Source organism: Podarcis melisellensis (assembly GCF_964234715.1).
Source record: "Podarcis melisellensis genome assembly, chromosome: 1".
Lineage (NCBI taxonomy): Eukaryota > Metazoa > Chordata > Lepidosauria > Squamata > Lacertidae > Podarcis > Podarcis melisellensis.
This window is the reverse complement of record NC_138528.1, coordinates 91954344-91967057: the sequence shown is the minus strand read 5'-3', so window position 1 is coordinate 91967057 and position 12714 is coordinate 91954344. Positions and strand designations below refer to the sequence as shown.

At 40.6% G+C, this 12714-nt stretch overlaps 1 protein-coding gene across 2 annotated transcripts in view; it reads left to right on the top strand.

Moving 5' to 3' along the window:
- HEG1 (heart development protein with EGF like domains 1) overlaps positions 1-12714 on the top strand; it is a 55210-nt gene that overhangs the window by 16569 nt on the left and 25927 nt on the right. For both annotated transcript variants that reach the window (XM_081924669.1, XM_081924668.1), the window contains exons 2-5: positions 5904-6239; positions 6799-7125; positions 9720-10043; positions 10560-10883. In XM_081924669.1, the coding sequence (XP_081780795.1) occupies positions 5904-6239; positions 6799-7125; positions 9720-10043; positions 10560-10883 (1311 nt within the window). The remainder of the gene's footprint in view (positions 1-5903; positions 6240-6798; positions 7126-9719; positions 10044-10559; positions 10884-12714) is intronic.

The following is a 12714-nucleotide window of genomic DNA, read 5'->3' as shown; positions in this document are numbered from 1 at the left end:
CCGTTCTTAACCTGAAGCACCACTTTAGCTAATGGGGTCTCCTACTGCTGCTGTGCCGGCATCGCACGATTTCTGTTCTCATCCTGAAGCAAAGTTCTTAACCCAAGGTAATAGCGGAGTCTGTAACCTGAAGCGTATGTATCCTGAAGCATATGTAATCTGAGGTACCACTGTATTTGTATGTGGTCTGTCCATATGGTTTCCATTGTTTCCCTCTGTGCTGAACAGGTTGCCTGTCCCACTAAGGAAAGGGTTAATTGCATTCCCCTGCTTATCAGAGAAAACAGTGCACCCTTTTTAAGGAATATTCTCCACATGCTGAGGACACTGTAGAATTGGTTTTCTGCTTTGAGGATTTTTCTCAGTGCTGCTCCTTTCAGGGAAAGAACACGGAAGGAAACTGAAAGAGTCCAGATTTAGGACCGAAGCTTTTGTTCGCACAGCACAAACTCGCTTGGCTCCAAAACGGCCTCCACCCATAATCATTACATCCGCAGCAGTGTTTGAAAAACACAGTCCAGAGAGCTGCTTTCCTAGTAGCTGATAAAGGAGTGGGCTGCTAAAGTGTGTGCTGCCTCCCCATGAAGCAGGAGAGGCCGACTGTCTTCTTTATTATTCTTTTCAGCCTAAACCTTACTGCTAAAGGTTTCCTACACAGACTAAGGAACAAGGGAATACAGATTTTCTTCTGTGACTCTCTCTCTCTCTCTCTCTCTTGAGTGTGAAGACTTACTGTGGATTTTGCCAGATTGCAAACATTACTTTTACAGTTTCAGTTACTTTTCTCATGAGATTCTCTTTTTGTTCAGTGCGGTTTAATTTCCAGAAAGATGAAGAACACATAACATATCTTTTTAGCTTTAAGGTTGCCAGATGCTCCTTTACTTAGAAGACACCCTTTCTACGGAAGGGAGTAACCAACCACTTCAGAGCATGGCATTTGCATTAAGTACAACATGTACCTCTCATTTCAGAGACCACAACGATTGAGGGCCCAAAAAACAGACATGGTTCCTGCTAGAGATGTGTGATCCCCCCCCCATTCTCTGCCCTTAATGAGTGCATAAGCTAGAGTACTGGGTATAGTTTAGGGAGATCCAAGTATAAATTGTATTCATAAATGATGCTCAGCAGATACCTTTGGGCCAGTCACTTTCTCTAAACTACCTCATAGGGCTATTGTGAGGGTAAAGTGTTGGTTGGGGTGGGAGAGACCATGTACACTCTCCTGAGGAAGGGGGCAGGGGAATGTAATAAACAGCAAATGAAGGGAACAAAGTTGCGTAGAGTGACTCTCGTGACTGTTCCTCTACAGCTATGAAACTAGTAAATTAGGGAGGTTTAAATTTAAAGTGTGAGTGAGCCAAAGTACACCCACCAACCATGCTCTCTATTGACTGTATATTAGGCAAGCTTGTGAAGTGGTCTTACTCAGCTACTAATGTACGACTGACAGTACATGGGATGATATCCTGATTGGGCCATTTCCCAATTTTGCTAAATATTTAGCTGGTGGGTAGGCAGGCCTTACCTACATAGCCTCACAATCACCTCATGTGTGACTTGTTGATAAGAGTTCAGATATGGTTAAATTTTATTTCATTTTAACTGGTTGTTTTCTTAATCCATGTTTTCAATTTGTTAAAGCACAGCCTGAGTCTTTGCGATGGAGAGGACTAGAAACCCTAAGTAAATGATTAATCCCTTCTTTTATTCAATAAGATTTGCTAATCAAATTCCTTGTGCATCATAATGTTGAAAATATAATGCTGTGTAAACAGCACATTTATAGTGGATTGTGTCCCCCAATCCATACACACATACATACACTTTTGTAGCCGTTGAAGGGTGGAATCTACCAAGGACAAATTGTGGGGAAGGAGCTGATTATCTTTAACCTATTGAGTGATATAATTTTCCACTTTTTGTCTCTGAATGTTTAATTTGTAAATGTGTTTTGAAAGGATAACTGCAGAAGACGAACTCTGAAGTATTCAACCATTCAAAATTTGAATAAATCAGAACTCAGAACTTCGTTTCTCTACTCAGCAGTGTTGCTTATCCTGGCATCATAGCTGAAAAGCAAACACTTTTCTCTAATTCCTTTCTGCAAGTCTTCCAGTTAGCCTTTATATTCTGCCCAGAAATGTTTCAAAAACATTTTGTTTCATTTTCCCGGTGTAGTAACAAATACACAGAAAAGGAAAGGGTGGGGAAATGAAGGGGCAAATAAAAATAATATAATTGTACCAATACAAAATATTCTGTTACAGATTAGATATGCATTTTTTTAAATAAAAATAGTAATACTGTATACACAGAAATGAAAAATACAGTTTCCCTTGTTAGCAGATGCCATAAATAAGTTAACAGAACAGGGATGCATACAATACCAAAGGGGTATGTATAATTAACTCATAAATTAAGCCTATCTGGCCTGTTATACATAGATTTCATAGAGTCTGTGAAATTTAGAAAAGGTAGCCATCTTTCTTTCTTTTTAAAACCCTACAAATGTTGGGGTTAAAGTTCCTAGAATGTTTATAATATTTTCATTTAACAGCTGCCACATTCCAATACTTCCATTCGGTAATCCCCCTTTTTAGGAGTCTCACTTATGGGAGTTAATTTGAGCTTTGCTATCAAATTGAGCAGGAACAGGATTTGAGTTGTGAGCTTATCAGACTATACAAGTTAAGTAGGGTCAGGCCTCAACAAGTCTTAGTGGCTGCCCTTTGCAGAAATGGAGCGAAAGGATTCAGAGTCTATGCGCCTTTGACCTCTGTGAAAATAAAGATTTAAGTCGTATGGTAATGTTAGTGAGCTTCCTGCTGTTTGAGGCATGAACGAAACCTGTAATCAAATGGAGCGCATAAGGAACATAATTTTGGGGAGATATCTCTGCACTTTATTTAAAAGGCTTGTATTCCACTTTTCAGAACAGTCAGCCCACAAAGTGGCTTCCGATCCCTGAAATACACTAGTAACAATCATTAAAATACAAAAGTAAAACTGTTGAATCTGATTACAGTAAGACAATTAAACACGGACTAAAATAGGCTGAAACCAGCATTGGACATGCATGGCCCAACCATTCTGCCAATCTCACATTTTAATCCTCAAAGGCCATTCTAAAACAGCACCTTTTTAGAGCTTATTTAAAAGAGTTGAGTGACATGGCTTGCCTGGTGTCCCCCTGGAACTGAGTTCTATAAAGGGGAGGGGAGACCACAGAAAAGGCCCTGCTCCTTGAAAGTGCTAGGTAAATAACTGTTGGCATCGTTGTCTGCTTGACCATCTCCTGCAGGGCAGCCACATAATTGGGAATGGTAGAAGAGGCAGGGCTGGTGCTGCTGACAGATGAACACATCTCATAGATTTAAAGGCAACTATCTTGAACTTACTTCCAAGGAAATGTTCATGGGGAGTTGGGCTGCACATAACCCAGACTGATTTCTAAATAATGCAAATAGCAGCCGTAAATTCAGTGGCAGGAGTAAAAAATATATATGATGAAGTCCATTGTAATGTGCTATACAAATAGATCACATCCATTATGTGTTGTTTTAAGAACTTCACAATCCAGTCAAACAGCTAAAGTGGAAACCCAGAAGTTTGGTTAAAAGCAGAATCTGTTTATGCTGGATGCATTATAACAGTATCACAAATGTGTAGGAGGAAGTAGCATTTATAATAGGCAAGTCTGGTAATCATCACAACTCATGTTGTAGTTATAACTCGGGAACAATGCCACAGATACTGAAGGCTGTGCGATAACTTCATATTGCAAGTAAAATAATTTATCTTAACAAGAGGAGAGGATGGACACCATTTCTGCTCAAATCAGGAGGCAGTGGCTTTGTATGTGACAAAAGAATTTATAACTGAACTTTACCTCTATGTATAGGGAGTTACTTATATAAGAGGCTATTGTAACTTCTGCTTAGCTAATTTATCTCAAAAGACCAGTTTTCCTATTACTTGTTATCTTACTTTCCTCAATGTTATAAGATCTGCATCCAGATTGGAATTGCTTTTAGGTGTTCTAATTGTTTTATCACTTTTACGCTTGCTACCCTCTTTTTCAGGGTGGGGGGTGGGGAATATAAGTTTAATAAAGAAATACTGTAGTAGGATAAGGATTTCTTTCTCATGCACTTGATCTAGAGTGTGAAGGAGCCAAACCTTTACTAAGGCTATATATACATAAAATGCAGTGAAGATCATCCATCACAAATCTTAAAAACAACTGCAACTAAAGACAATGATAGAAACAATCAACTAAAATTAGGGATAAACAGTACCACTTGCATAGCATCAGAAATACAACAAACTAGGCATCAGCAGGGCCAGCCCAAGACTGATACAAAGAATGAGTTCGCTGTTGGTATAGATCAGTGGTGGCCAAACTTGGCCCTCCAGCTGTTTTTGGACTACAACTCCCATCATCCCAAGCTAACAGGACAAGTGGCCAGGGATGATAGGAATTGTAGTCCAAAAACAGCTGGAGGGCCAAGTTCGGCCATAGCTGGTATAGATGATATAACCGTTTATAACTCATTAAAATTCTGACTACATCTCAGTATATGTGCGCATGGACACACACAGAGAGAAAGTGGAAGCGAGTGAGAGAACAAGCAAGAAAGCATAACACAACCTTAAAGGGAAAATTGTGTGGGAGGACTATCAACACTTTCCAGAACCTCTGTGTCACAAAAGAGCATGTGATTCCACCCGGATAAGGCATTAGTGTGTCACTGAGCAGTCAAGTCTGATGGCTCGTTCCTCAAAACATTTGGAAGGGGGGATGGAAGGTGCATACATTTTTGCATACCCAACTTTTTCTGCTTGAGTGCTGCTAAAAAGGGACTATGGTCTACATTACATTCCAGGCATTGAGTTACAAATGCATGTGCTGCACAGCCTGCTAGGTTTTCGAATTTCTAGAGCAAACTGACCCTGGCAAGCAGCTTGTTGTCTGGGGGCATGATTTGTTGGTGTGACAGTGTCAGATATGAGCACTCTGGACACTCGTGTGTGCTGGCTCTGGAATGTTGATAACAGTAATCGAACGCACAGGCTTCTCACAGATGAAGGAAACCTACAGGACAGAGTTTGCCAGACCACTGTTGTTATGAGAATAGACTTGGCTTTGCCTTGTATGGTCCTAGAAGAGATTCTGAATCCAGAAATACATTATCTGAAAGCACATCTCCCCGTCTCTGAAACATCTTTACATATGGATAACTTGTGGGTTTCCCAAAGGCATCTGGCTGGCTACTGTGAGAACAGGATGTTGGACCATATGGGCCATTGGCTGGATCCAGCAGAGCTATTCTTATGTTCTTATGTTCTTAACTTGCAATGATCGTGGGCTTCGCTAAAGCATGATCACCGCTGGTAATGATCACCAACTGTTTGCAGCCAACCCATGGTCTCTTGGAAAGATGTTAAAAATAATTAGGAGGATAAATTAGGTCAACAGGGTGTAATTACAAAGCTGGGATACATTCCAAAGTGCAGTAATTCATGCAGCTATGACTGCCAGGGGCAGGGGATATGAAAACAAAGGATTCGGTGGTGGTGTAGTGTCTGTTGCTAAAGAACTATTGGCTCTGGGATGATATGAAAAAAATAATGCTCAGAAATGAGAAATGAGTGGAAACCCAAGATGATTCACATGAGATGTGATGGAGCGGGCACATGGGCATGCACATACATACATTCTCCCTCCCTCTCTGTTTTTGTTCACACATGCGCACACATAAGCACAGGTTGGGCCCAAACACACACAGACATAACAACCATCTGCTGTCCGCTAATAAATTTGTGACTTGTCCAGGGTAATTAGGATCAGACCTGGTTTTGCTTCTGTTTTAATTATCCTTTTTCCTCTCTTCCAGCCATTATGAGCAGCGAAAGTTCCAACATCGAAACAAGGACTTCCAGCTCTCATGCACACAATACAGATGCCTTCAGTGCCCTTGGCAGTGTCAAAGGAAGGACACTGTGGACGATAACCAACAGTGCTTCTGTGTCTACTGCCAGAACAAGAAACTCTGCTTCTATTGAAATGATCAGGTCTGGAGATACAGCTCAGCAGTCATCTTCGGTGATGCAGGCCAGAAGAGCTGATCCCTCACCAAGTTCCTTGGATATTGCTGGATTCGAAACAGGGACTTTGAGGATACATTCTCCCAGGACACCCGTTTCTTCACTTTCAGAGGATAATCACCCAAGTGAGTTCCACCATCAAAAGTCTTTTTGTATCTGAATGGAATGACAAACCCTGGGAAAATACCAGAAACAGTAAAGCTGAATGGGTGTGTGTAAGAATAAGGAGAAGTTGGATGAGGCACAGATTGATTTGAAAGGCTATGGTCATTCCTTTGTTAACGATTAGATGTACAAACATAAAGGTGTTTAATGGTGTTTGTAATCATTACATTATACATGTTTGTAGTTAGTCTTAGTTGAATTTCATTGAAAATGAAAACAAATGGAATCTGAGACACCCCCCTTTTCAAGCAAAGTTATGAATAAGATGCCACACAAAGCTGAACCTGCATACATTTATGCAAATAATGAATTTTGTATATATTCGCCTATTTTGCAAGATTTACCCTCCAGTTGCTTTTTTGTGTAATGCCCAAGTATAATATAGTTATTGCAAGTTCTGTACAGCCCTCGACACCAGATGTAATTCAAGACATCAGATGGATGGAAGCCATGGTTCCACCTCAAATACCAAATTGTTAGAGCCTGATAGGGTTTAATTTTCTCATTTCATATTTACAGTTACTGGGAGCAGCCACCATATAGATAGAATGTGGGATGCAGACAGCACAACATCCAGTTTGCATATAATCAGCATGGACAGTTCAACAACAGCCAACAGAGGCACAGAAAGGACTTCACAGTTTCTTACAGACAGCGTCGCTCTGACTGATTCATCAAGAAAAGACCCAGTTTCTCAGAGGGAAGTCACCACCTTTCCTGATCGAACCCAGTTCCCGTCTCATGCAACACATTCCAGAGGAAGAAGTAACACATCAAAGGTCACACAATTTCCTGATTCTTCAGCAAGGATTCGGCTTGCCCAGTCTTACTTGCCTCCAAAGACTAGTATGTTGTTGTTTTTTCTGTTCCAAATGACTACTTCTTAATGAATTCCCATAGAGAAATAATAGCATTATACTGTTTTAGAACTGCTGTAGTGTAATGCCGTGTAAGCTGTGAGCCAGGAAGTTACTGCAGATTTTATCTCAGCTGAGCAAATATTGGTGGCGACAGGGAAGCCACTATTTCTCAGCCTCCTTGCATCTCAGATTTTGGGATGATACTTGGCTATCTTGCAGGGTTTTTGAAAGTATTCCTGAGATAATAGATGTGAAAACTTTAAGCTCTCTAGTATGTTCCAAAATGCAAAGGATTGTTTATGATTAATTTGAGGGGTTTTTCTCCAGAAGTGGTAAGGCAAGTCACCATTATGATTTGAGGACTAGATCAGGCTTCCTCAACCTCGGCCCTCCAGATGTTTTGAGACTACAATTCCCAGTATCCCTGACCACTGGTCCTGCTAGCTATGGATCATGGGAGTTGTAGGCCAAAAACATCTGGAGGGCCGAGGTTGAGGAAGCCTGGACTAGATTCTTGGCATGCCGTTTAAAAATCACAACAGAAACTAAGTTGATATTTTATGTGAAATCAAAACAATTGTCGTTCTATGTCATGGTAGTAGTCTGTTGATGGTGGATAGTAATATTCCTCACTGAAATTCATAAAGCAGAGCATGATGAAGCTATCCGTTCCTTGTCATCAGCATGGATAGTATACTTTTGGTAAAGACTGAGGTTCCCGTCTGGGGTTTCATGACTAGTAACCACTGGAAGACATCTTTTCCACTCATAGAAAAAAGGTAGATGGAAAGGGGAAGATGGTTCCTATGTTTTTAAATAGTTGTGCAAAAGAAGAAATTTTACCAGGAATTTTGGAGAGTTGATTTAGGTTCTAGACGGGTGAATCCTGATAAGGCAAAAGTGGGAAAGATGCAATGTGGGGGAAATCCTACTGCTTTCACAGTATCCCTTTTCTTTAGAATCACCTTCTTTTGTTCACTCACATTTCTTCCCATGTTTTCCCACCTCCCACCCCATGAGGAGGCACAGTTTTAGCACCAGCAATCGGCAAAGCACTATTAATGCTTTTCAGAACTTCTGTGCCTTTAAATGGAACACTTCCTCTTTATTGCTTCCTGTTGATCCAAGCTGGGATTTTATTTGTTCACCTCTTGAATAGCCTTTCCCAATTTATTTCTTTTATTAATTTGCTACCCAACCCTTCCTCCCAAAGGAGCCCAGGACAGCAAAACAAGAAAGCAACACAATTCAATTGCCCCACTCTCAGTTTCTCTTCCAGGCGGTGGTGGAGTTTACTACTGATCATTGACTTAGCTCTGGTTTCATTGCTAAGAACAGAAAAGGGAGAAAACCAACAAGTGAAACAGGCAGGGGTAGAGTGAAAAAGGGATGGGCAGAAGAAGCATTGGCTGCCTCATATTCTGCTGATGCAATCTGTGCATTCTTTGGGTTGGGACCTGGTAGGAAGAAAAGAGTGAGTGAATGGGGATGCCAAGACTTGGGAGCACTGCTTCCATTTCTTGACAAAGAGGCCATCTCCTTATTTGGGACCAAGGGTATTACTTGCCAGCAAGATTATTTCGTAGGATGTCTGAGTGGGGGCTTTTGGAATAGCTGTTGGCTTTTGACTTCCTTTTGCCTACTATTTAGCCACAATCTTATCCTGAAGTTTGATGGCTTGCTGCACTTTGATCCTTGCTGCAAAAGGGCTGCAGACATAGCTCATTCAGTTAATGGAAATGGGCTCTTTGAAATACACAATGTCTGTTGGAAGCTGAGGGGGTAAATAATCATGGTTGTGTCTTATCAAATGCTGCCTTATTAAAGTCTTGTTATAATAATGCATAGAGTTATAGTGTCACTCTGAGGAGGAGCTTCCAGCTGAAAATGGATTGCATCACAATAGTAACACCAGCTCCCTTTGGTCAATCCCCTCTGTCAACATTGCATGCCACAATTGTGATGTGCTTTGCAGAGCAAGTCTGAAGGTGCCTTGGCTGTGGTGCAGGTGGACTTAGCTGGGACATGACTTTGTGGGCCAAATTAAGACCCCACGAGCCTAATTTGGCTTGTGGGTGAGAGCCTTGCAGTTAAAGAGAAAATATGTTGCACAACGATCGCTCAGAAATATGCACCAGAGTTAGCATCTTCCCCGTCTTTCCAAGATCTTGTTCTTTGCTTTCTCAAGTCTCTTGCTGTTTCTGGTCCCGAAACGTGAGTCACACTAGAGGTTCCTTTCATAACACAATCCTATAGCTTTGCAGGGTTTACAGTATTCCACTGGGTTTAAAGTGGAGCAAGCTACTGCTTGTAGGAATTTCCTAAAAATGTAGATATTTTTGAATATTTCAAAGCAGTTCTTTTATACTAGCACTTTCCCCTCAGATTTTATTATAAAGGTTTTAAACCCCAACTTTCCCCCCAAGGTTTCATCATTTCTATCAGCTGGTGCAGGGACTGGAGCACAATTAACTTGTTTTCTGTTAAATATGTGTGAATGCAGTTATGGGAAGAAATGCAATAAGATCCACCTTCAGTGCCTGCTGGTGGCACATCTAATATCTTGCTCTTCTATTTCAGCTGCAGAAGACAGTAGTCAGCCAAGGAGTAGCTCAAATACAGAGAGAAGCGTTTCCAGTTCCCACACAGATGATGTGTCTGTTTCAGGTTTAAATGACAGGGGTGGAGAGAGGACATTACGTACTTTAAGAGATGTCAGCAGAACTCTTAATGCAACGCATATATCCCCAACCACTAGCAATGAAATCTCCACCTCTTCAGGCCTCATGGGTTCCTCACATGTGTTAACTCCAGTACAGACTGGACAAATGGATTTATCACCAGAGGACAATGATTTCACTGAAGCAGCACTTCCACATTTCCAAGCTCCTTCAGAAACAACAGGTACAGGATGAAGATCTCTTTTATTACAGGTTTTGGAGCACTGTTTCACTTGTCTGGTGTAAAGATGATGCCCAAACATTAGCAATGAATATAAACTTGAATAGAAAAAGAGCAAATACCTTATAGCTCAGAGACAGGAAATCTGTGTTCCTCAAATATTGTTGGGCTCTGTCTCCCAGACCCAAAAGCACCAGAGCACCCTCTACAGCTGCACCCAGTTCAGTGCAGGCATTAAAAGCACAGAAATGAAGCATCCCTACACACACACAGTTATAGGTTCACTCCTTTTTCTACTATTCACAGGTAACCACCCTTTTGACTGACTCAACACAGGATCACACTTTCTCATCATACTCTAAGGCATCTTTTTGAACTTCATTGCTTTTGTCAGACAAAAGGGGATATGGACTTGTTTTCCATTAGAGCTGTCTGAATATAATTATGGGAAGAAATGCAATGTGATGTCCTTTTAGCGCATGCAGATGGCACATCTAATGTCTTGCTCTTGTGTTTCAGCTGCAGAAAACAGCGGTCAGCCAAGGAGCAGCTCAAATACAGAGAGAAGTATTTCTAGTTCTCACACAGACGGTGCGTCTGTTTCAGGTCTAACTGATAGCGGCGGAGAGAGGACATCGCGGACACTGAGAGACGTCAGCAATTCTCTTAATGCAACACAACTATCCACAATGGCTAGCAATGAAATCTCCACCTCTTCATGCCTCACGAATTCCTCTCACGTGTTAACTCCAGTACAGACTGGACAAATGGATTTGTCACCAGGGGACAATGATTTCACCGAAGTCACGCTTGCACATTCCCAGGCTTCTTTGGAAATGACAGGTAAAGCATGAAGATCTCTTTTATTCTAAATCTCAGAGTACTGTTTCACTTGCCTGGTGTAACAATGAAACCAAAGCATTAGGATGAATAGATTTAAAAAACGAGAGCAAGAGGAGATAGGCTAAGATTAGAGAGACAAACCACTAAAGGCGGTTTTGAAATAAACTTGTCTACAAATGTGCAGACAACTGAAGGAAGTTAACAGTAGCTCTTTATTCTCAATTTCGTTTAGAAAACAGGACAGGTGTTATGGTATGTTTGAGCCCACTCAAATCTGCGTCAGATTCAGTCATTTATTATCCTGATTTTTTACACTAAGGAAACTTTAAAATCTTTTTTAAAAACTTAAAAAAATGGAGGACTATGCAAACATGAGGTTTTAATTGTTGGTCATTATTCTTTAAGACTAGAATATCTAAATAGTATAGTACAGTGGTACCTTGGTTTAAGAACAGTCCGGTTTAAGAACAATTTGGTTTACAAACTCTGCAAAACCAGAAATAGTGTATTGGTTTGCAAACTTTACCTCGGTCTGAGAACGGAATCCGAAAGGCACCAGTGGCTGGAGGCCTCATTAGGGAAAGCACGCCTCAGTTTAAGAACGGTTTTGGTTTAAGAACGGACTTCGGGAACGGATTAAGTTCGTAAACTGAGGTACTACTGTACTGGTATTTCAAATTAGGATTTATTTGCACTTTTGGAGGGGACATGAATCGTTTGGCAATGTCCAACATCACATGAATGGACCTCCAGACATGCAATGAGAACAATTCCTTTTCTCCCTTGCAACCTCCTGCCTTGCTCCCCTGTCTACTCCAAACTGACTCCCAACTGTCTTGAACAGATTTTAGGGGCACACTGGGGCAGGGCAGGGGGATCTATTGTATCAACAGTGACTTGTTGGTAGATCACCGGATGTCACCCAATATGCCTTTCAGAACCTTAACATATTTTGACTGATTGATTACTGGCAACAATAACAACATATTGTCAAAGATCTATTTTTTTCCTCCTGGAATACATATGTGAGTTTAATCAAGTTAAAACTATATGGCGGATGGAGCTAATATACTGGAGTGTATGTAATTATATATATTTGTGAAAATGTCTTGCCAACGGGAACACTTGTTTCTTATTAAAGGTGGCTACTAGAGAGAACTGTTTCAAATGGTACATTAGTTAAATAGTTAAATAAAAATTATGGTTCAGCTTACTGGAAATATAAAAGTATAATAAATTAGAGCAGAGGGATTCAACATGTACCCACATATGCATTTTAACCTATAACAAGTATAAAGATAAATATATATTTTTAAATGGTCTTGGAGATTATAGCAGTTGAAAAAACAGGTACTGAAGTCAAGCAATTTCTCCAACTATTGAGGAATGGATTAATGAAGTATGGAGGTACTTAACATGGTATATATATACACACACACACACTTGAAAGAAAAAAGACCAAAAGAGAAGTTTTTTATTAATTTATGCTATAAAATGTATTTAATCCAAATTAATGTTTCCAATGTTACGATGACAACTGGAAATAAAAACAAACCATGTACAAAAACATTTAACTTTTTTTGTCATAAAACAATGGGTTGTTTCCAACTAAATATTTGTGTGAGTGGAATGACTTCTGCTCTTGCAGTGGAGCTTCCCATCTCACTCCTCCCCTCCAGTGGCCTCTGAACCCTCCTAATCAGAGCAACCCATCAGAATAGATTTGGGTTTGGTGTGGGGGCACAGTGTGGGAGGAGAGGAGGGAAAGTTCTGTTGTGTGGGTGGAAGCCATTCCTCTTGCGCATTGATTTTTTTGAATTCAACCATTAAT